The sequence below is a fragment of the Chinchilla lanigera genome, unplaced genomic scaffold, assembly GCF_000276665.1.
Source record: "Chinchilla lanigera isolate Chin_1 unplaced genomic scaffold, ChiLan1.0 scaffold00021, whole genome shotgun sequence".
In the NCBI taxonomy this organism is placed as follows: domain Eukaryota; kingdom Metazoa; phylum Chordata; class Mammalia; order Rodentia; family Chinchillidae; genus Chinchilla; species Chinchilla lanigera.
Genome location: NW_004955422.1, coordinates 21,945,014 through 21,970,673, shown reverse-complemented (window position 1 = coordinate 21,970,673; position 25,660 = coordinate 21,945,014). Strand labels below are relative to the sequence as shown.

Below are 25,660 nucleotides of genomic sequence, written 5' to 3'. Positions count from 1 at the left end.
AAATAAAATAAAATAAAAGCAGTGGAAGATTCCAACTATCTTCAACCTTAGTCCCAGGTTTAAAGAAAATGTGATCACACACAGGATTGTATCTACAGCCTCACAAAGGAACCCTTCCTTAACTACCACCAAAACTTTAATAAGCCATCTTAACCACCAAACAGCAAAAATCTGAGGAGATTTAAAACACAAATATTTGTATAATCCTTTACGTTCCAGAAGGTTCAGTGTGATCTTTATTACAAGAACCTCTCCCTGGGGTCTGCAAGCACCACTCTCAGGCCCATTTTCCAGGTGGGTGTCAGCATGTGGTAGAATGCAAGTCTGGGAGAAATAAACGGCTATGGGGAGGAGAGGGTGCCTGCTTCTACTAACAAGCAAGCTGTGCTGCACAGCAAACTGTTAAAAAAATATCATCTGAATCTGGTGTCAAAGGAATTTATTTTAGAAATAGCAAAGCATGATTACCAAAGAAATTCCTTAGATAATTTACTTAGATAGGGTATCTATCTAAATACCTTAGCTACCCAGGCTTTAGATCTACAAGATGTTCCAACTGGTCATGCCCTTGAGTCAATCTGTTAGCTCTGGTGGCTCCTACAGGATGTGTGATTGGGGCAGATTTTTCAAACATGCCAATAATTAATGCCCAGTCTCAGGAGAAAAGTACTGTTATAAGTGTAAAAAATGTCCTTCTTCCACATTGTTAAAGAAGATGCTAGGTATATAGGATGTCTTCCCACTTCTCTCTGTTCATGACAAAAGCAAAAACCTACTGATCGATCCAGCCCTTAAGAATCATGGCAAGGCCTCTTCCCAAAGCTCTTCTTCTTGAGAGATCTATATTATGCTATCCAACAGTATCTGCTTTCTCTTGGTATGACTCACGTCAAATCTGAGACTGTCAGTTGAAGAGAACTAAAAGCGTAACTGTTCTAATTCCCCCATCTAAAATATATGGAAATTTACTGCTTGCAAACAAGTGCCTTTAGCCCACACAGAGACCAATAAAGCCAAATGAGTCCTTGCAGGCCACAGTGCGCAAGTTCAGGAAAAATTACTAATATCCAAGTAGAGTCGCAAGACTCTCTCACCTTTACTTTCAAACATTCCAACCTCAGCGCTCATAGCGTATCTGCCCTGCTTGTAATTCTCAAACTGTAAGGAGCACGGCCCCAAATTCTCTATCTGACCTGTATCAAAACTCAATTTGCATTTGCCAGTGTGGTGCATCTTTCATAGCCTGGTGCTAATCTACCACTTCGACCTTTAGTGCAAAGGAGGAGAAATGGGGGAGGGGGCTGACTTCTGGATCACCTGTCCTTTGTATGGGACCTCCTTTACCAAGATACCCGTTTCAAGCTTCTACCTAAAAATATGTTGAGGAAATCACTACTACATTGTGGCTCTGACCAAGAAATAAGAGGATGTTTTCAGTATAACTGAAAACTCCCTGCTGTCACACACGTGCCCTAGAACAGAGAAGCAGGAATGGCAGGACTTGAAAATCAAAATTCTAACCGGAGATGGAGCAGGGACACGTCTTCGACACTGACACCTAGAGAGCAACTCTCCCATTTTCAATGGTGTTGTAAGAGCTGACAACAAAGCAGGGACACAGAAAAATACACAAAATTTTATATTCGCAGTGAGTTCGGCAAGCAATGTAATTTGATATTGTGAATTCAATTTTCCATACCACCAGATTTAAGTAAACTTGGCACCTTTAGCTTCTGACTATGCAATATGATTTCTACCTTTTTTCAGATGTAGAATCATTATGTATTTCATACTCTACTCTCACGTCAGTGTCACAAAATAAATACCAAAAAGCCTGTACTGTGCAGGAGATTCTATTTAAAGCTCACATATCTAAATATAAAAAACTTCTCACATGACCTATTTGGTTAAAGGCATATTAAGTGGGATAAATTTATTATTCAGTATTACATAATTGATCTAATATTTCATCCTTAAAAAGAGGAAAACTTTATTTCTGGAATTGCACCTTCAGTGAATCTGAGTTAATATGAAGAATCAGTGACTGATAGGGCAGGACCACAAATATATACGCCTTCCAGTTGTTTTCTTTTTTTATATCATCTTTTAAAGAAAGGTAGTGAAACATGACAAAAGGAGAAAAAAATGGGGTGAGCTGGTTTTGCTGAAAGGAAGAAGTCATTATGTGGATATAGGGGAGATAACAGATAACAGAGATGCCTGGTACTTGGAGGGCACGAGGCTCCTGAATGGATAGGTGGTATGGGGAGACCTGCACAAGAAAGAACAAAGATATCAAAAGGAGAGGTAATCCTAGCACTCTGGGAGAGGTGATCCTAGCACCACTCAAGCAGGAGGATTCCAAGCCTCAGCCCAGGGTGGGCAAGTTAGCAAGACCCTGTCTACAAATTTTAAAAATGAAAAAATGGGCTGGGGATGTAGCTCAGTGTGAACTACCTGGGTCCATGCTTCAGAATTACACAGACAAAAAGAAAATGAAGAGAAAAAAAAAAAAAAGACAAGAAAAGGAAAAGGGAAAAAAGAAATGGAGAGGTGAAACAAGGACACACCAGCCTCATACCTCAATTTTGCCAGCCTTCGGACTCCTCCATGACCTAGTGGTAAAGAACTGCCTCCGAGATTAACAGCACACAGCAGCAGTGCTATTCTTAGCTATCTGTGTTGGCTGAAGTAGCAGGCACCTTCCCCAGCTATGTCAGGTGTGCCTCCAACTGCACTGTTTCCAAGTGAAACCTCTCAGGAAGGTACGTGGGCATCCTAAAAAAAACAGCCGCTCTAAAATGAACTCTCATGTTCTGGGACTTGGCACAATCTTAGGGAAATCCTTGTTCTTCCCACCCTCTGTGCTTGTGACACTACCCCACCTTCACTGAGGACCTCTGCGGACACTTCAGGCAGCATGTCCTGTAAAAGCAGCCATAGGACAGTTTTACCACAAGATAAAAGGACAGAGTTGGGAATGATATAAATCACTCCAGCCTCACTTTATTCAGTCATATATGTATAGTATCTGCTTATGTTAGAGCCACCTTATTATTCCCAAGTACCACTTAGTATTTAGAGTTAAAAATCTGTCTCTGCTGCAGTTGAAGTAGGTCAGAATGAGATCAAGCCCTCAAGAGGGGACTCCCAAGTGCGATGCAAGCTGCAAGGGCATCAGCTCTGCGGGCGACAAGGTCTCCAGCTCATCCCACTGAGAATCCCAGGCAAAGAGGTCTCTGGTCGTGAGCACTACCATCCTCCTCTGGCCCTCTACAGAGGACAGCCTCTATCAGTTTCACCGAGGCTTCTGCTTTAGTAATACCTCTGGATGGCAGGATTTGCTTAACAGAGAGAGATGGTTTAAAGTCAGTGCTGCAGAACCAGCATCCTTTCCCTGAGAGATGGGAGCACGCCTCTGTTCTGAAAGGAAAAATATTTTGATGGGCTGTGAAAGGTCTCCCTGTCTGCCTGGTTCTTAAGTGTTCCCCAACACCCCAAGAGCAGACCTACAGCTAGGGATGGGCCCCCCCAAGCTGGAAGGGTGCACTACCAGAAGCAGCCAGCCTAGGCTGGCCAGGAGCAGTGAAGTTTTCTGGGACATTCAGGATAAAGTGTGTTTCAAGGCCCATCCAAGTCACACTGGAGGGTTCCTGGACCCTGCAGTCGTTTGGGTTTCCTGGGACGTGTGCCTTCTGATCATGTCCCTTTCCATGTTATGGTTAATGTAACAGGATGAGAGAAACCACAAAGTACAAAAAACTACAGGGGACTGAGCAACGTACTTATGCCCCCCGTAAGCACTAGAAAAAGACATCTTTAGCAGAAACACATGTAATCAAAAGAAGGGGTGGGGGCTCTGGAACATCAAAGCCCCTCAGTTGTGGTGCATGGTCCACAAACAGGATAATCCTCCAGATATCTGGGACCAGTCAAAACATGAGGGAGCAAAGCATGTTCACTTGTTTGAACTGAGATACATTTCTTTCAAAAGAGAAGACAAAATGACATGATCCAGCTACAGCTTAGGAAGCTTATGGTTTAATCCTCCCCCTTCTGGGGACTGGACGTGAACAGGATCTAAGGTACACAGGTGAGCTCTAACAACACACTGGCTCCTTCAGAGGGAGTCTCCACAGCCCCTTTCCTCCTCCGAGAGAGCAGGGTGACCTCCTGCTCTCCCAGCTGGCCCCTACCAGAGCATCTACACTGCGTTGTTTCCTGTGCTATGACACTGCAATCAGGTGCCAGCTTCTGTAAAACACTGTGAGGAACTTAGTTTCCTCTCATGTTAAGAGGAAGACCTAAATGGTGCCATGTCCTGGCATCCTGGGTACACAGGAGGCATCCAGCCAGCATATGTCCTGCTACTGGATGTCTTCAAGAGAAGAGGGCCTACTTAGGTTTCATGGAGCTCTTTAAACTATGAGGAGCAGATGGCTGGAGAGCAAAGGCAGACAAGTCCACCAACTTCATTTCACTAAGTACACAAAGGTAAACGCTGGGCAATCTATTGATTGCCAAAATAGTCAGTGTTCTTCAGAAACACACATTTGTGCTGGTGACTTCACCGGAGTCTGTGTTGGGGGCTACTCCACACTTTCAGATCCCACCCGGATCAACCTAGCCAAGAGGAGTCTTTCATCAACTTAGAAAGCAAGAAGGTAGGAAATCACCAGCCAGGCCAGATGATAAAATACAAATACCAGAGAAGAGGCAAAGTATCAGTTATACTTCTTTCAGGATTTAATTATGCCACTTTGAAGTTGAGGCTATTTACATTTTAATAAAAGCCAGAAAGCAGGAGACAGCTATGTAACTGCGTATTTCTTAGAAAGAAGTTGGGAGTATCCATTTCAGTATAACCCTCAAAGTAGAACAGGAACAGCCCCACAGTTAATTGCCGAAGAGGGACTCATCTTCCATAATTTCCATACTGTGACTATAAACTAAATACACCCACTGTGAGGGTGAGCTGGTCGTCCCCTCAGATCTTGCAATGGATGTCAGCTTGATTCACATTCAGAGAGGAAGAAGAAACACAGGACAGTGGTTGCCTTTTTACAATGATGGTCACACACAGAGAGTCAAAGGAGGAGGAATACATAAACCCCCCTCTCCCAATCCAGGGCAATCTGGTCATGAGCTCAGACTGCCCTGCACTTACAGAAGTCTGCTCCATGCACAGGACATGGGACTCAGCTGAGGTTTACCTGTCCCTGGGACTGAAGGATTAGAGCTGCATCCAAATGCTGAATTCCAAAATGCAGGAAATACAATCGTTACTTCTTACAACAGGTACAGAACAAATCTTTCCAAAAAAGAATTTCAAAAAAACTGAATTCAATTAAATTTTAAAAATTAAAATGTACCCTGAACAAACTACCTTTGAAGCCTCAAAGTAGAAGTCACAAATATAAAACATATTCTCGCTCTTTTCCAATAATTATTTTCCTTACAAGACTTAAAGGAGACACAGCAAAACACCAAAAGCTCATTGAGTGACTGGCTAACTGCTAATTTAAAAATTTCTTCTTTAATTTACCCTGTATTTTCTCTAACAGAGTAGCACTTTGAAATCAGGGGGGAAAGTTAAGCTTTCTTATCATGAATGGATTTGTCTGGTCCTAGAGCCTAAATGTGGTGACTGAAGTAAAAATACAGGAAGCTACTCTACCAGAAAACACAGTTTGGGTAGGTACTTCAGGTGGAAACTGAGAATGAACACACCTGGGCCGCAGTAATCAACCGGACACCTGCCCCTGGACGTCAACACCTGAGCGGCAGCCCCCGCATCCCAGGGAGCCCTGCACCACGGTGTGCTGGACACGCTTCAGCCCAGGCCACCCTGGTCTCCTAGGATACACACTACCAGAGAGAGGACAGCCCGCAGCATCACTCCAACTTCACCAAGGGCTCTAGTAGCCATATGCAAAGGCTTAGCGGAAAGTCAAGTGTTTTACTATTATTAGACAAATTACCTACATTAAAATGAATTTCTACCACCAGCCTTGAGTAACCTTTCTCAGGAGCATTTGTAATATGGCTGAGTTAATATGCTTTATTCTTCTGATAAGCTTCTGGAGAAGGTACTTATAAAACACTGTTAAGTCCAAAATATCAATAACAAAGGGAAAGACAGCATTCGTTACTGGAAAACCCACCACCTCCTATCAGTGCTGAAACTGGAAGAGCTGGTGAAGCCCAACATCTCTCAACTTCCAGCAATGAAGGAGTTGAAGGAGTCCCTGGAAGGTATCAGATGACCTGGGCCGATGGCTGGCTGGCTGGCTGGCTGGCAGGTGTCTGAGAGACCGGGAGGGTGACACACAGCACACAAACAGAAAGGGCACTTATGAGTCAGGGCTCTGGGCAACTCCACCCTGCTGAGAAAGCACAGGCTTTGGAAAGGGCCACCCCGGAACGATATGGCAGAGCTCCTCCTCAGAACACAAGCAGCACAAGGGCAAAGGCCAGGAAAATGGAGACTGGAAAGTTGATCATGTCTGCATCTATGTCATACCCATAAGGAGCTTGGTAAAATCACTGTGACACCACAGACTGATTCTTCACCCACATCTCTGCCCGATGTCTCACAAACCTGTCCCTTTCAGAAATGTGTCTTGACACCCCTGGCTCCCCACTGAGAGACTGCATGGTGACGGAGGCGAGTCTGAATTGGTACTGGCAGCAACTAGAGGCCCCAGTCTTACAGGACAGTAAGGGGTTATTAGAGAGTCAATTTACAGACACAACGGGTCAATGACAGGCAGTGCTGCATTCATAGCTGCCTGGAAGCTGTGGCCCCCTGCGCCCTTGAAGGGCTGCTGCCGTCCCCGATCAGCTGTCACCTTCCACCTACACAACATTTAGGGTTTCAGCGGCATGGACCTAAAACCTGTGGGAGCCTGAAGCTAACATCCCTCGTGGTACAAGAGACAAAGCCTCACTTTTAAATCTATCCTGAAATTCTTAGATAACTAACATGCATAATACATATAATTGGCTGGGAAAACTTTAATGCTAAGCCCCACCTACAATATAAAGGAGAATTTAAAAGAAAGTGGGTTATGATACATTCATACAGAATTCCATGCTGACAAGCTGAAGCCTGAATATCCTCTCAGACATGACCCTGAGGCAGCTAGCAGCCTGTAGAATCCTTAGGAACACAGCACTAGGAATATAAACTTCAGCGGACGTGCAGCATGGCACCTGGACCTCACTCACTGCTGTGCAGCTTTCCTGCAATGGCAAACAACTCTTGGACAAATTCAACAAAATATGTGTGCATACACACAAACTCTCCACGAGTTACATCCAGGCCACAAGAAAAACAACTGAATGGAATGCTGTCAAACGTCGGCAAGCCTCGCTGGTGGTAGAACATGAGGATTATCGAGGACAGGGCAACAGACTAGAGATTTTAGCGAACATGTGCTAACAATGCTCGAGAAAGTATAAAAAACTGAAAATAGCTCCTAGCTTTCCTTGTGCCTAAGAATATAAAACAAGAGGCAACGTTAAGTTTATTTCTTAAATATAGCCTATGGCAAAGATACAAAGAAACTGGAACCCTCATATATCATTTGTGGGAATGTAATATTTTCCACTTTGGAAAACAATGTGGTAATTTCTTCAATCACTGAATTTACTGTATGACTCCTAGGTATGTACCCAAGAGAACTGAAAACACATGTCTGTGCAAAAACCTGTGTGAGTCTCACAGTGGCATTATTCATGATAGCCTCAGGCAGGAAACAACCCAAATGTCCATCAACTGGTAAACAGCTAGTCAAAATCGAGCTACATTCTGCCATACAATGGAATACTACTCAGGAATAAAAAGGAACAAACTACCAATACGTATTACAACATAGATGGACCTTAAAGGCATGCTAAGTAAAAGAAGGCAAATGTGCAAGACTACATGTTGTACAATCCTTGGGATGAAAGTACAGAAAATGCAAATCTAGGAGAGTAAGATGATTAGTTTCCTGCGGCTGGACAGAGGGGCAATGGAAGGGTCAATTAAGGGGCACTGGAGATTTTTCTGGGATAGCAGAAATATGCTAAAACTGGATTGGGATGATGGTAGCACAACCTGGCAACTTTACTAAAAATCAGTGAATTGTTATGACATATAAATTACCTCTCAAAGCTGCTAAAAGCATATACAGACACACAGAGAACACACAGTGGGCAGGTATGAAGTATTAAATCTGTGTTTCGGTTGAGTTTCTCACTTCCCTGACTTCAGGGTGGAAAAGATGACATCAGCCCATGAGCATCATGAGAATGCAGAATTCTGCTGTGCAGTTTCCTCCTCAAGATAATAAGGGAGCATAGGGGGGAGGAAGGCATGTGCAGGGAGCAAATAAATCTGCTCTTTCCCCATTACAGAGTTCAAGCCAGGTCACAGCCCTATTAGACTGTAACCACGTGGCACTTTATTATCACTGTGCATAGCCAGCAGGGGCCCTGCCGGGGGCCTGGGAATGGGCAGAGCCCACAGAAGACTGTGATCTTCACACTGTGAACATATGACTTCTAAATGGGCGAACCCAAGGAAGACACCTAGACCAACAACAATGATACTCTCAAAATTTAGGAAATGAAAGACTAGTGCAATTCATATTATTTACCTCGTGACTGAAAATCTATTACTATAAGCCATGAACTGCACAAACCTCAGAGTTAGCTTTTTCTTGTTAAAATAACTATTAACTTAATAATTAGGTATAACAAAAGTATCAATAAGGCAAGCAGGAGCCAGCCTTTCTTCCCTTCCCCTCCCACCTCCTGACAATTAAGGTTTGCCAAGCACCTCCTAAACTCACTGCTGCACTTACCAGCTCCGCTTTGCACACTCGAGAGCCCCACACCACCTCATCCTCAGGACAGGGGCCTGGTGCCACCCACACGCTGCGGTAGACAAGGAAGCTGCTCTGAGCCATGTCTGCAGTGGCTGCAGGCTGATGGTACTTAGTGATGGAGTCTGCAAGGGACATAGGCAACGAGCCCGGGGGAAACAGCATTCTGGAAGAAGAGCAAAGCCAAGCCAACCAGGAGTTTCCTGACCAACCATAGCCAGGACCCCTCGACTCACAGGAGGCCCAGCCAGGAAACCTCCAGAAGGCAAGCATCTTAGGATCCTCTTAGCACTGCTAGAACATCAGGTTATGAATAGGAAGCACAACATAATTGAAAGTACATGGGTGATAAGAGGGCCAATCTGATAGAAATAATATGAAATTATTTTTAGTTGAAATTGACAGGGCAAAATTCCATCTTATAAAAAATGAAATATTGTGGAAAAGAGTAACAAGCAGGAAATCGGAAATGCTATATTTATACCCTCCTTCCCCGCCCTTAAGTATTTCCTCTATTTTGGGAATAAAGCAAGTATTTTGCCTCCCAATGTCCCTCCACCCAGAGACACTCAGGCAAACAAAGTGACCAAGGACCTCACTGGCATGGCGGGTCATGTGCTTGGGCCCACAGCACACAAATGCTACCGTCTCTCAGTGTCCAAAGAGTCACACAACACCAGATGGGAAACTGCTGTGGCCACTGGCCTGGCAGCACTGCTCCTGACCTGTGAAAACTTTAGTCGCTCTCCGTGCTGATGGACAGGAAAAGCACCACCCCAGGAGAAGCTGGGGAGAACCTCCCAGAATCCCCCACACCACCCCTCATGGGGTAGAACTGCTGTCCTTTGTCAACAGAAGTCAGAATATTCCAAGAATGCCAAGGACTGCTGGAAATGACTGGTGGCATTTTCTCATGATTCACCCCCAAGTTCCCATCCCACATTTTTTTTCTCTCATTTCTTACTCTATGTTTAAAATGAACTTCACAGGGGGAAAGCACGGATCAGGTAAGGAAAAGTGGCAACCTGCCTAAGCTGACAGAGCTGGCTGGCTAAGAAAACATCTGACATGAAAATTATCCTACATAAAAAAATAATTTCTTTCTCCATAAAAAATTCAAGCATGCTCATAATTTAAAGGGCATGTGGATTTTCAATCATTAGCAATTAGGAAGCCAGCATCAGTCCATTGGGCTTTATCCAATGACCCTTTTAACTACTTGAAAATGATGTCTGATTATCAAGTAATGTTACGGCTTATCTATAAAAACTTCTTTCTAAAAATTATCGATCCTTGATTACATAACCAAGGCCATTCTGAGAAGCCTTTTTAAATCATGCATAACCCATTACTCATAGTTGAGACAAACACTGCACCATTTCTTCAGTGCCTAAGTGGGTTTCTGTTAGTAAATCTGTGCTTAGGGAAATTTATTAACTATTCCAGGCCAATTTACCTAAGAATAATAGTTATTGGAAACTCAGCCCTATAGCTGTGGGGGTGGGAGAATGGGGATGGACAGATATCTCAGCACTTGTTTTTCAAAGCTGCTTGGAATTCTTTCAGTGTTCAAGACAACAACAAGTACTAAATTTGTGGATAATCAAAACTTTGTAAAGTTAGCTCTTTAAGTCTTCAACCAAAATCAGTAAAACAGCTCCAATGACTTCACCTAAAATCCCCTTTGGAGGAATCTAGTGGAAACTTCCAATAGAACCTAAGGTAGATTTGCCTAGCGCATGATCCCCAGTCCTGTCCCTCTACCCTCAGCTTCCTGGGTCAGCCTAGGAGACAGGTATACCTCATGGCTAGGACATGCAAGAGTCTTAACACTGGGGACATTTCAGCCTGCCCACACAGGCCACACCAATGCTCCCAAAAATATACTCTTAGAACCACTCTTTCTATAGCCACATGTCCCATCTGTCCTCTCGGTTGTCAGGGTTCCTTCTGTTCGCGTAATATAGCACAGACACAGGACTTCAAAGCCTGAAAATGGTATTAGGAAAGCTCATCACTGATAATGTTAATGACTGTGAGTGATTATTCAGTGGCAGCTCTTTGCTGGATGAGGAAACTGATGCTTACACAGGCTAGTTCACCCAAGGTAAAAAAAAAAAAAAAAAAAAAAGAGCTAGGAAAGGGCAAAAATGGGATTTCAATGTTTGTCTGATTATAATTCCATGTCATGAAGGACTATAAAGAGGGAGAAAAGGACTTTAGATTCCAATTTAATTTTCATAGCACAGATGACCTGCAGCATCAGGTGCAGCCACCTCCAGAGTTTTGTGGAGAGAGAAGTTAATGGAAGCCACATATTCTGGGCAGAGGAAAATGAAGCATCCATCCACACAGATTAATACTCCTCTTGCTAACAAAACTGGAGTTGAGAAACTGCTTGGGAAGTAAAATGTTCTCTACAAATGAGTAGTTTTCACTGAGATATTATTATTAAAATAGCTACTTATTTTAATTCAACATTATTTCTAATATGATATTAAAACATACTATAATAAACTATCTTAAAATAAGGAAGTATATACTAGTAACCATCCCCCCCCAAGAGAAAAAAGTCCCACCAAGATTGCTACAGAGAAACTTACTTTATTCTTAATCTTCATGTAAACGATATGGCTCACCCTCCAGATCACTTAGAAGACCAGCAATAAGAATGCTGAAGTCCACACACATTCATAAAGTGCCCCCTCCTTTCTCTGCAACAGTGCCTATGACCTTAAAGCAGGCTTGATACAAAGAAATTAAAAACTGAGAAATTATGAATATCTTTTCAAAATCTACATCCAGAGTGAGAGATCCTATAGCAAGTCTGAGTTCATCCCTTCTGTTATTACCACGAACTCCAGCAGGCGCTCCAAAAAAAAGTGACTATGAAGTCAAGCAAAACCAAGCAAGAAGCAATCACCTGGGGCCTTCCGGTAAAAGCCTATTGTGCTGCACCTTCACTTTTTCCACAGAGCCTCCCCCTAGGGTGGCTCGTGATGACAGTGACTTTGCATGACACACAGGGCAATTCTCTAGGAGCTAAGGCCGTGGTCAGCCTCTGAGTCAGAGTCAGATGCCAACAGTACCAGCACTGGAAATAGCGCCTGTAGCTTCAGTCTGAGATTGGAGACTGTGGTCACATAGCAGGCCCTAGCCCAAACCTCAGCCAGTGAAATTGTGTGTTATGTCTACACTTGCGTGCCTGCGAGCACACATGCCCAGTATCCATGCACACTGAGACATCACTAAGCCTCTGCTGGAAGGTATTTCAGCACCACTTAGACTTGTCTTGTGGTGACCTGATGTTCTCTGATTAGGTGATACTACTAAGCCACTGACTTAATCTCTAATGAAGACTCGAAGTGTGCCAAGATTTCCAGTGCAGGCAAAGCAGCACCTTCCACACTGGTGGAAGCGGGGAAAGAGCAGGCCTTCCAGTGTCTGAATGAGCTCAGTCCCTATCGTTTCTGTTCTTGTGACCATGAAGGAAACTATCCTACATCTGCCAGCTGTGCTGCACAGAGAACGCAGCAGCTGTTCCCCTAAACCACACTTCTCCCCCTCACCTTGCCCTCTAGTACCCCAGAGTCCTGGAAACCAGTCTTTCATAATCCAGGTGCAGCTTTTTTTCTATCAGTACTGTTGCGGGGACAGGGGTTTGATTTGTCCTGCGAGAAAATAGCCAAACCAGACAGACCATTAGAAAATTTCACTTAACTCTAAATATGCAATACGTCAAGGAATGAGTACACACAAATAGAGAAAGCAGCCTTGAGTTCACCTGTCTAGGTATCTGGACCACACTTAGGTTTAATTTTAAAAACACACATAATATTTTTATGTCACAGTTGCTTGGTCTGTGACAAGCGTCACCCAAACTTCAGATAATCCATGCCTTTTAAAGGCCCTGGTTTAACAGGTCAATACATGCAGGCACACAGCTGGGTCACAACAGAACATTGGCCTGCTATCTGGAACGACTGTACACTCGAAAACTGACCCTGTGTACCCAAGCAAGCCATGATGGAAAGGCCCTTGGTAAACTGGGAAAGGGCCTTCTCCTTGAGGCAGTCGTACAGGGTGTGAGCTGGAGGCCTCCCAGACTTCTTTCCTCCCTCCTCAGTATCCGGGACCCGTAACACAAGCCCACTCACCTGGAACCCAAAGCTGCTTTGTCTCCACACCCTGCTTGGGGAGTTGCCCAAGTGCGTGGCTGGAAAGACTAGTAAGGGAACCAGGGGATCTGGGCCAGCACATGGTCTGTGAACTCAAACCTCAGGACCGCCATGTTTTTACTTGCAAAATTAAGGGTTTGAGATGGAGAGGCTTGTAAAGCCTTTCCCAGCGTTCACAACCCCGGTCCTCTACCACTTCTCAAATAAAGTGGTCAGTTGAAACTTCAGTTGTTGGCCTTTCCCTGTAATGATCCCCTTCCCTCCTTCTGGCCGAAGGCCCAGGACCCAAATGTACTTAAGACCTCAGGTAGCTTTCACAACACAGTCACGAACACACTTCTCCAATTGCTCAATGCACAATTTTTCCAGTTACTTTGGACAGATTCTTGCTGTTGAGTCTAAGTTGCCTTCATGTTTTACTTCTGCCTGATACTTTGATGGATAGCAGCATGGTGCCAAGATGAGATTTCCTCAAGTCCAAAACACTGTGTTCTCTTTACCAGTTAGAAACTCAAAGTGACCAAAAAGGAAAATAATCACAGACATCTAGACTTCATTTTTTTGTCATATATTATAACACTGCAACGCTGTGTAATGAAAGATAGCAAGTAGCTGAAATCTCTTATACAGAAAACTACAAAATGATGATACAGAGAGAGAGATGGGTGCAATATTAAGTGCCTTTCTCTAGCCAGGTATTTGCATTGGCCCCAAGGGCCTATAAAAGGAACTTCAAAGCAAAATAGTTTGAGTAAAAAGAAAGAGAAGCAATTACACACTGAGTATGAAAAATGAGTATAGGTTAGTTTAAAATAGAGGTCTGCTGGAAAATCAACCTTATCAATAGCCTAAAAAATACTTTGAGACCTAATCTAAAGCAATGATACTTTATCCAACTACAATGGACAAAGCGAAGAGAGATGCAAAGGAAATGATACAACAGCTCTGACAAACACAGTTTGTTTTTTTGAATAAAGCCAAAACATACAAATTTGTAAAAGTACTATTACTACATCTGCTCCTGGCCAAAGAACAGTTACAGGAAGAAACCAAGGTTGATTTTTTTCTAACTCTATAAATAAATGTGAGAATGTTTTCCTGTCTCCCTGTCATGGAGGAGATAAAAACAAATGAATGGTGTTACTTGCCACATACCATCAGGTAATCACCCTTTCACATACTTTTCTGAAGAGGGGGCACCCTAAAATGTATTACTTAGTGAGTGCCGGCTATCTTGGCTAGGGCACCTGACTACCTCCCACCAGGCTTCGACAGGGCCATCTCTGCCGCTCCTACAGCAGGACAGATGGTCACACAGCCCTAGTGGGCCAGCTATGCTCTAAGGCTGAGCGCACTCCTGCAGAAGACGGACCCCATTTCATCAGACACAATTCCAAGGAGGATTAGAGCGGATATTTTTAAAAGATAAAAATAAAGCCACACCTAACAGTGCCACAAGGACACAGAGGGCTCTGAGTCAGAATGGAAGCAGGTTGCTACAATTCCAATGGACGTGGGAGGAGGATTCCAGGTGCAGTGACTCACTTGGGGATCTTGGGTAAGACACTGAGACTTCCCACTTACAGGGCCAGTGTTTCCGACCTGTGAAATGGAGACAAAAGCGTAATTAGGGTATCTACACACTTTCAGAGCCTCTCTAGAAATAGAAGTATTAAGTACTAAAAAGTGTGGTTCAACACTCACCAGAATGCTCAGATAAGTAAGTCTGACAGTATCAAGCCGATGAAGAGGTGGAGGAACTGAAACCATAAACAACTAGTAGGAATCTAAAGTGGGGCAGCTACTTCAGAGGACAGCTTAGCATTCCTTAGACACACAACTGTCAAATGGCCAAACCATTCCAGCCCTAGGTATATAGCTCAAGAGAAATAAAAATGTAAGTCTACACAAAAAGCTTCACAGAAGCATTACTCATAATAGCATTTAATAATCAAAAGCTGCAAAAAACCCCTAATACCTAAAAACTAGTAATAAACAAAATGTAGCATACCTGTACAATGGAATACTATTTTATACTGAAAAAGAACAAACTACTGATGTTCGAAAATTGCTAAGATTCGAATCACTATGATAAATGAAAGAATCAGATCCAAAAGACAAACTCCTGTGCTATTCAATTTGTATGGAACATCTTAAAAAGGCCTAAACTGCACATCAGTAAGCAGATTAGTAGTTTCCTGGGAACTGAGAGGAGGAATGGGGATTGAGGACAAACGGTAACAGAATTCTGTGGGTGATGGAAGCATTCTAAAAGTGGATTGTGAGGCCAGGGGTGTAAGCTCAGTGGCAGAGCACTTGCCTAGCATGCACATACATGAGATCCTAGGTTTGATCCCCAGTGTGACCACCTCTCCAAAATTGGAGGTAACAGCTGTACAACTGCATCTCTTATAACCCAACAAACTGTAGTATATAAGTCACACACACACACACACACACACACACACACACACACACACATATTCTTTTTCCAAGAGAAATTCAGAACCATTATCTTTTGTCAGCTATGGAAGCCCTCAGCATTCTTCATCTTTATTGTCAGAATAAATGTTGATAGTATATCTTCAACACTAAAAACTAAAGTTTGTGTATATGTGATAGGGAGGGGAAAAAACTCAGCCCACATTGTATATGAACAGAATCCAGAGGCAGGTCTGTTTCTTTTCCAGATTCTTTCTGTGGTTCCTGTTTAACATCTCATGCCTTTCATAGCATTTTCTTTGCTTGGACACCAAACTAAAGATAGAAAATTGCTACAAAAAATTAATAGCATAAGCTTTAAGATTTGTAGTTACATGAGGCAATATAAAGTGACTACTACTATCTTGTCTATGAAAATGTAAGAAAAATAAAAATATACTCTATGACCACTTTTTCCCATTTCACATCACTTCCTTAGCATTAATTACTGCAAATCAATTTGTTCCTCTTTTTACACGTATAAAAATCTGACTTTTCACAGATGTGTAGCTCTGAAAAGCCAACATGTCTTCATTTATAGAAACATACATAAAATGTTAAATGTCTTCGAAATATATACGTCTGTGCTGCATCTTCAAAAAGATAAAAGAAGTATGTAACTACTTTTTAAAAATACCTTTAAAAAGAAAAGCTGAGGTCATGCTATAGTTGCGGTCCTGAAAACATCTGGGGTGTTTTTTGAATGACAACACAACATCCAAAAATCAGAAGAAATTGAAACTGCGAAACTCTGGAACTTTTAAAAAACTCACCATGCCTAATTCTGAAACATTTTTCTACTTTGTCTTGAAACCAAATGTTTAGAGGAGATAAAACAAAACTTACTGATGAAAGAAAAGGGAGAAAGTAGCACAAGAGTGAAACAGGCTGAAAACTATATATCCTTGCGTCTAGTGGTAGCCTAAACTTGCTGCAGCCCTTAATGAGCAGAAAATAAATGCTAACTCATAGTCTGATTATGTACCACAAAGACACTCAATCCTCCCTCACAGAGACCCAACAGACCCTGGACACCTACTGCACTCTGCTTGTGCCCCTGATACAAGTCTGATTCAACGTGGCTTTCTATTCTTGTTTTTTTGTGTCTGTCAATTCTTTGAGGACTATTTTCTTTTTATTTGTTTGGTATCGGGAAATGAACTCAGGACCTCGTGTTTGCCAGGAAGGCACTGCGTTGCTGAGCTATATCCCCGCTGGCCGAGGACTATTTTCTTTTTCTTCATGTGTTCTTTACTCCTTGTTCAGGACTTTGTATAAATTATCTAAATAAACATAGAATGTGATAAAATACATGTTATACACAGAATTATAAATACTATCACATTTCTGGCCCTGAGTTTCCAGATCACTGGGGCCAGCAGAATCATAGCTGCCAGCAGAATTTCTGTGATGGGTACCAGCTTCACTTGCAAAAAGAAGATGAATTTATTTTTAAAAATTATATATTCAAATAAAGGCACAAAAACTATTTATATGCAGATCAGTCAAACCCCTATCTGTACTTACAGATCAAGTAAAAGCATTCAAACAGGCATAGTTAATTCAGTTACCCAATTTCCCACCATAACCTCCAGCCTACATGTGTAAAAAGTTGCTTTATCAAAACAAGACCCTGAAACAGTAGTGCAGGGTAGCCTGAGGTAATACACATCATATACTCAAGGCCGTAGTGTCTACTACACTGGCTTGGGATTTTTATCACATGCTGTGTTGCAAGAGATCTTTTGATATGCTGTATGTCTTATCTTCCCATAGCTAGAAATGACATCTCCTGTTTTCGTGGTATTTCCTGCTGCTGCTTTTGTGCTGGGTGATAAGCTGACTTGGGTTTTTAGCAATTCTCATTTTCTGAAAGACAGAGTACCTTAATTTTTTTCCTGTGTACTGTTCTATGCATATATAATTTGAGATCATACAAACCTAGAGTTTTACATGGGAAACTAATATGATGGGTAAGAGTATAAGAAAAATAAAAATGCAAATGGTGTTTTCCGAGAAGATAGTTCAAAATACATTACTCCACCTTTAGTGCAGTTCAACTTCCATGAGTGAGTCCAAGAGCCTGCTCACCACATGGCATCAGGGACACAGAAAAAAGATTCCACTAGATACCCATTGTGTCTCACAGACACAGCCAACTCAAGTCTGTTTGCCTATAATAAAATGAAGCACTCTAAATTTCAAAGTTCTAACAACAAAAGACTTTAAAAGGTAACAAGATAGTAAAGTAATGTTTTAAATATTTTACATAAAATTTTTGATATGGTTCCAAATCTACTCTGTAAGATATTTAAAAAGTTATTCTCATTTTACACATGATGAAAAGAAAGCTCAAATGCCAAGCAACAACCGGGGCAAGTGACCCACAATGAGATATATTAAAGTAAGATTACTAGGGTTGGGGATTTAGCTCAGCGGCAAAAGCACCTGCCTGGCAAGCGCAAGGTTGTGAGTTCGATTCCTGGTACTGGAAGAAAAACAAACAAACAAAAAAGTAAGATTACTGAAATTTAAGGAATAAAATTTGAGCACATATAGAAGACCAGGCTACTTCAAGAAAAAGAAGAACAGCATTTGACTGTGAAAAAAAGACAACAGTGTAACATATTTAAGAAACTGAAATAAAATAGAAGTCAAGGATTTTATATCTAGCTGCAATGACCTACTGGTATAACAACAAACTTATAAGCACACAAGATGCCCCAAGCTCTTCCTAAGAAATCTACCGCAGGACTAGCTTCAGAAGCCTCTTCAAAATGATTGAAGAGATATCTACGTAAGAGCAGATAATGAGCACTTAATATAAATTTGCCTGCAGAATTAAACTGTGACTCTGTGAGAACACAATACGGTATAAGTAATGTCTGTACCAGTGGTGGCACAGGGGGCTGTTTGTTATCATTGAAAGCTCTAAAACGTCTGCCACCCCTGGTCTATAGGCTCTAATGAAGATACCCATCAAAGGTGGCAGGACAGAAAGACTGTATCAAAAATATAATCAGCTTATTAGCTGTCTCATAGGTATTTATCTAGAAGTAAAAAGATACTATTTCAAGCCAATGTTTAGAAGATAAAGAACGAAGTGGCAACTAATAGTATCTGCTTTCTCTATTGCTCACAGCAAGGAATCAATACACAAAAACAGAAATATTATTAATATGCAAAAATAACTATTAGGACCCAAATAGAAGTCCTCCCAAATACCAAAATAGGACAAAAATAATTAAATTACATAAGAAATCAAAGCCAGTCACATTGATTTTACCAATTAAAATAAATAGGTTCAACTAGTCTATCAAAAAAAAGGATTTTCAGACAAAAATGAAAGTCAAGGGCTGAGGAGGTGGCTCAGTGGTGCAGAATTGGTGGAGCGCATGTGAAGCCCGGGTTCCGTCTCCAGCCCTGGGGGCTAGAGGGACCCACAATGAGGGGGCAGAGCGGAGACTAGTAATCTGGTCTTCCTGTCGCCAAACTCTTTTTCTAGGAGGGATGAAAGAGATCACTTACAATAAAACCAGGAAATCTAAACCACATATATTTTAATGAAAACGTGTATCATTAAAATAATTAAAATTTTACTATTAGTAAAAAATTTTAAAACCCCTAAAGCCAAGTATGAGTTTATAAAAGTAAATATATCTTTGTGGGATTCATTCCTCTAATTCATAAAGCACATACTTAATGATGCTTCATGTAACCAAGTTTTTTTCTTCTTTCTTTTTTTTCCCCCCAATACTAGTAATAGAATAGAACATAGGGCCTTTGCACTGAGCTACAGTTCATTCCTTTTTTATTTTTGACACACAATATTACTAAGTTGATAAACTGCCCAGGCTGGGCTCAAACATGAAATCTTCCTGCTTCAGTCTCCCAGAAGTCCTTTTCTAATTGCTGGGGATTCAATGTTGAGTATCATTTTTCTTATGGATCTGCAGAGATCCAGAAATATAAGTGAGATATATGTCAGCTGGGCTTAGACACATGCTAGTTAGGACTTTTACAACAGAAGATTAATGTAAACAACGGCTGGCCATAACCCACTATGACACCTGTAGGTGCTACTAAAAATAATGCACCTTATTAGTGCTAGGAGATCAGGCACAAAGCAGCAGCTCATTAAAATGCCTAAGATGAGAACGATTGCCAAATAAAGCATTCTGTCACAGGAATGAAACTAACGCTGCCTATAAAAGTAACTGAAAATCCATGAAATTTTTCTCTGCTGGCCTCTTTTTTCCAGCTGAACTCATGAAGATGGCTTTCATCTTTCATGGCATGGAGGAGTTGATGGCTGCTGGCATCTGATACGCTAAAATCAACAGGAGTGTAATTATCGGCACACTTTCAAGTGTTTTCGAAATGCGTGCTGCCTGGGATTTTCCTAATTTAGAAATGTGTGCTTTATGCTGGTGGTCTAGGACTGTCAATAACCTGACAAAAAAGAGTCTTAAAATCTTGCCCAAAGCATTTTTGTCTATAGCAATTATTTGACTAGTAGATACCTCACGCACTTTCACAAAGTGTTTGATGCAGTCTCTCAACATCCTAATGTCATATTGCTGCTTGTGACACTGCTTTAATGGTACATTTACATCAGCTGCTCCATGTAAAGCACGAAGAACAAGGCTTGACACATGGTAAGTGTTAGCTATTATTATATTAATAGTTCCATTCAAAGATTCTTTCTAAAATATGTGAATAAGTATGTGAGGGTAAGTGGATGACTATACTTTAATTTTCACCATTATGTTACTTAAAAATAGGAAGGAATTCTACTACATTTAGAATTTTCTCTGGACAATTTTTTAAAATTGCAGATTCTTAAAAAATAAATCTCTGGAACAGATGAAAATGCAGTGGTATAAAATTATATAGATCAGACTTCCTTCCTATGGCTACCAAAAATATATTTATCAGTCATTCTTCTAAAGTCCAGCTTTGAAAAGAAGAAATAGCAAAAAAAAAAAAAAAAAAGCCAAGATTTGTGAAGCCTGATCTAACTTGAGATCTGAGTACAGAGGATTTAATATTTTTTGCTGCTGTTATTGTTTAGAATTTATAAGAAAAAAGATCCACAAATAGGACTGAGATGTAAGCGTTCTAAATATTCAGCAATAACAAATTGCATATTAACAGTACTATAATTATTCCTTTTGTTTGGTTTCTTTGTAATTACTTTTAATAAATTACTCTGCCTCCCCTCATCACTCAAGTAAGTTGTCATCCAAAGGCACAATCAGTACAACACAGGACACAAAGCCACTCACAGACAGGGAGGGAGAGGAGGAGGGTGGGCTGATGCCTCAAGAGCTGTGACTCACAAGATCCATGAGGCTTTTCCATGGAAATCAAGTATCAATGAAGCTATTGTACAAGATTATGGGCTACATAAATGTAGACTAGTTATGAATTCTCACAGAGCAACAATGCTCTCAAACAGAGCCAACAACAGCCAGCCTGGGAAGCCACACAAAGGGAAGTTTGCCTCAGGTGTAAAAGATGGGCTGCTCCGTCTACCACTGCAGGACACAGGGTGGCTCCCATAGAGCACCGGGCCCCTGAGTTTAGCACTCGTAAATTCACACCATGCCTCTGCTGAGCCATGTGCGCCAGGGGCTCCTAAGTCCAGCCTAAAACACTTACTGTTACGGGTTCAAAGAAGAGCTAAGTAATTTTTATTAGTCTTAAATGCTGGTTTCCAGAAATCAAACTGAACATAAAATAGGCTTTTGCTACAAAAGACAAACAGCAGTAAGGTACTTTGTTAAGTGGTTTAAAATTTGTACCTACCTTTATCACTTTGAATATTTCAATATTAGCCTGTAATAAAAGTATCTATCTCTTACAATATATAAAATTTTAAATGGAACAATACACGTTGCCAAACACATAAACCTGGAGTCCAAACTGGATTTTCTATACAATTTTTAAGATCATCTATGAATTATTATTCCAACTAAGATTATCCCTGACCATGGATCAGAGTCGAGTATGCAGAAAGACAAAAATGAAATAAAAGCAAACTGAAAATACTCCATAATTTAGGAAGGATTATTAGGAAGAAAATAATATGAATATTTTTTTCCTCATAGACTCAGCAAACAGAACTTATCATTCCTCCTCAATTAAAACTGCCACTAAAAACCACAGGGTCCACATTTTTCACGTTCATCATTTTAGATTTTGATGCTTCATTCTGGATCTCTCAATGAAAATGTTCATACATTTTAAATAATTTCATGTTCCAAAGTATTGTATTACAGGTCCTGGTAGAAAATAATTAAGGCAACCTTAAAAGGTCAGAAACGGCCTGCACCTAGTGTGAATTACGACTGATCGTTAGCAGAGGTCAGTCTTACACTGGTACTCACTGGAAAACACACCGAGCACGTACGTAATAGTGACTGTTGAATTTTCAATGTTTTAAGAGTAAGCCAATGAATACCTCTGATACCACTGTGTACATTTAGTGATGACCAGAAATGAGCATCGTAAAATTTGCTCTCTGTGTATTATCATCAGACACACAAAAACGAGGAAGGGTGATTCCTCTCACTCTGAAAAATGCAGTTTTCTTCCTTTAAAGGAATCAATCATAAACTATTCACACATCTCCCTTAAGACATTCTACTTTATAGCTTTTGTTATATTCTAATTCTTACAACTTTGATAAACTTTACTTGCATATACTTATGAAAACATCACCCTTAACTTCTGATTGTGATGTATAATTTCCATTTATCTTTGAATAACTTAAAAGTAAAAAACAGAAAAAAGGTTTGTTATTCATACGAAGTCCACAGCCATTTAGTAAACTATTATTTTTTAAAACACATACAATTCACTGTTGCAGTCACAACTGTTTCACATTCCCCTTGCAGAGTGGCTGGTCCACTCACAATGGTTCTTTGTGTAGTCATACATGTTCTTCTGTTGCAAAAATTATTCAAACTAAATAAAAGGAGCTTGAAATAATGAAAAAGAAAGAATATCAGAACGGAAGGAGAAAATGCCCCAAGACAGAAGCAGAGAGGAGGCAAGTCTGTTATTTTAAATGGAGAAAACAAAAACAGGATGAAAGAATTCGGTTACACCAATGGACAAAGAGCTAGAATATGAAGCTAAAATAATATGAAAATAAATGTCACAGGAGATTAGGAGGAGATGTGTACAGGAAGAGGATGCATCTTCGGAAAGAATAAAAGTAAAAAACTGTTAAGATAGCAGAGAAAGGCAGTGCAGGTATCTGGTGAGTGGGAATGATACGAAGCAGGAGGTCTAAGAGGCCAGGAAAGGCCAGGAGAGCATTTTAAATCACTTATCTGGATAGTACATCTCACTCACCCAATTTACTTTATTTCATTATTCGTTATTTTAACCCACAGCTGAGCACAGGCTGAGTTTGTTTTGTTTCCCGCTCTGAGTTCACTGAAAAACTCAACTAGTATTTCAAGTTCCATCAAGCTGTGCCTATCACTTAACACCTTGGAGAATTTCTTTAAGCGAGGAAAACAAACATGTAGATGTTCTTTCCAAGCAGCCCCTTGCCTATAAAGAGCCCAGCCTTTCACCACCTCTGTTTTCCTTTCTCAGGCAGGTCAGAAGGTTCTGCTTTCCACAAGGCAGTAAAAGTGGACCCTCCTATAGGAAGAAAAATGTTATGAGCCCCGCACAGTTAATATAGACGAGGCCTGCACATGTAGGCAGACCCTTGAGGGCCAAAGGAAAGGGCAGCGGGCTGAAGGGAGAGAGAAGCGAGGGCAAGGAAAACAAAGTGAGCGACAGAGGCAAAACTGGATCTAAAATGTGTACTGACCGCAAATGACTAAAGCTTGCTTTTTTATTTGACAGTAATATAAAATGAATAAAAGCTGGAAAAAAAAAACACATTTGCACATTAATGTAGATGAAAGACACAGTGGTTGCATGAAAAAAAAAGACAAAGTGAATAATTTGCATCAACATATGGCACGGCAGAAACTTACTGGAATCAATAGCAAGTTCACTACCCAGGTTCCTACCCATAACATGCTCAGATCTTAGCGAAAGCGTCACAGGCGACCTGGGGTTGAACAGTTCAATCTGTATTTCGGAAGAGGGGACACACCTCTGCAGCCGAAGGACAGCTTCCCCACCTTTCAGAAGTGTCCCAGGGCTCTTCCACCTGGTTCTGGAAATACCGCACGCTTTGCCTCAGGAAGCTCCAAATCTACTCCTAATTGTGGCAGGGGCAAAACAGTGGGCAGAAGGGTTTTCACTAAGACACTGGGGCCACTCATGAGGAACGTGCCCTCCTATTACGCTGAGATTTCCTGTCTTTTTGCCCTTTCCAGCACCACCCTTCATTTAAGCTTTAAGCTTCACCCCTTGAAGTTCTGAAGGTTGGTCCCCTTAGTCCACGTTCTCTTTAAGACTGCTGCCCACATTTTCTGGGACAGAAGAGCAAGGGGTGCTTTCTTCCCCTAAATTCTAACACAATGGGCTGTAACAAGGACAAGGGTCGTGTAAACAACTCCCATTCTCTGGTCTCCCCCAGCTCTCAGGAGACACTGTGGTCAGATTACGGGTGTCACAGATGTGGTTACCTCTAGTTCCCATATAGGCGGTGATAACACCTAGTAATTCACAAAGATAATGGCTTCTCCTTTTTGCCTGACCGACGGCATGCAGGTACTGTAATCTTATTTGGGGTTTAAAAAATAATAGCTACGGAATTTTTCTTTTAAAGTTTTGGCACCCCATGACTCTTTTTTCAATCTTTGGCTATTTTATGATCTCACTCATCACCTTGGAAACTTTTAAGAACACCTAAACGGTGAAAGGTAAACAAACATAATCTACCACAACATACTGATGTATGGTCCAGAAAGTCAGTTCTGTTTGGAAGGACAACTCTTCTATTAGTGTTTAACTGGAGTGATGCATCTGCCTGACTGTTTAAAAGGGAAAAGAGCTGGGATACCACTTCTCATACACACGGAACACTGTAGGTTGTCTGCCTACAAACGGCCATACTCCTAGGCCGGTTCTTTTTCCAACTCTCTTAGAACGGCCCTGTGGTATCCCTAAGTGCACTCTGAAACTTTGGTATCACCTTCATTCTGGTGTGCTTTGTGCACATTCTCAGACACGGCAATGCCCAAACTAAGGCAACTCATCCCAGACGCTGGCAGCAATGCTATCAGCAAGAATTTGGCTTCAGCACCAAGAGTGATTCATCATACATTCTAGCAGGAGAAAAACAACACCCCACTATTTTAATCCCTTGGCACACTCAAGAACCAAAAGACAGTAAAAGTATAATTGAACAAAAGCAACAAAAATCGTATCTGCTATGCCGTTTGTAAAAAATACTGTTCAGTTATAAGAATTTTCTAAGTCACTTTGAAAATAACGGATTACTTACCTTCTTTCAAAATATTTGTAACAGTGACAAATCAAGTTCAACTAAGACAATTTCAGGAAAAATAGGCACTCCCAACTTCTACAAAGTAACACACTGAAATTCAATGCTTAAGAAATCGCTCCCTTGCTTTACAGTCAGTAAAGTCCATCCTAGCGTTGTAAAAAGCAATCCACTTCTTCAATGGTAGCTCTTGGATGACATGGTTTAAAGTCCAGCTGAGCGAGTTGCCACAGCCAGACACGGGTGGGAAATTCGCTCGGGGCACTCTCTTTCATCTTTCAGAGCTGCCTCAACACTCTGCTAATCAACACCAGTGCTCTAATAATAAAGGGACCAGCTTAAACCCTGTTGCTGCATCTAATGAGCCAGGACAGGTCTCCTCCAGGTCACTCTCGCTTCAGGAGAACACAATGCGCTGACTATCACAGGGTTATCACCTGTGTTTTTACAAAATCCTCCACATCCATGAAAGCCACGGCTGTGAATTTCATAAAACTTTTTTTAAAATGCTACCCTGATGGCTGTGCCCAAGTCCTCCTACCAAGACCCCGCCCTGCACTCCCCGGCAGGGAGGATCCTACCTTTTCAAACACCTCTTCCTCCTCCCTGCGCCTCCGTTTGCGGGGTCTCCGGTTCAGTCGCATCCATTTCGTGACCTGGAGTCAAACCCAGAGCATCTTACACAGGTCGCTTCCCGAGGC

General features: G+C 41.5%; 1 protein-coding gene across 1 annotated transcript in view; it reads right to left on the bottom strand.

Moving 5' to 3' along the window:
* The window catches only part of LOC102004493 (chromosome unknown open reading frame, human C9orf3), a 340,448-nt gene that overhangs the window by 50,262 nt on the left and 264,526 nt on the right, over positions 1 to 25,660 (bottom strand). Inside the window, exon 14 of the mRNA XM_013513835.1 lies at positions 25,541 to 25,615. Within this exon, the coding sequence (XP_013369289.1) occupies positions 25,541 to 25,615 (75 nt within the window). The remainder of the gene's footprint in view (positions 1 to 25,540; positions 25,616 to 25,660) is intronic.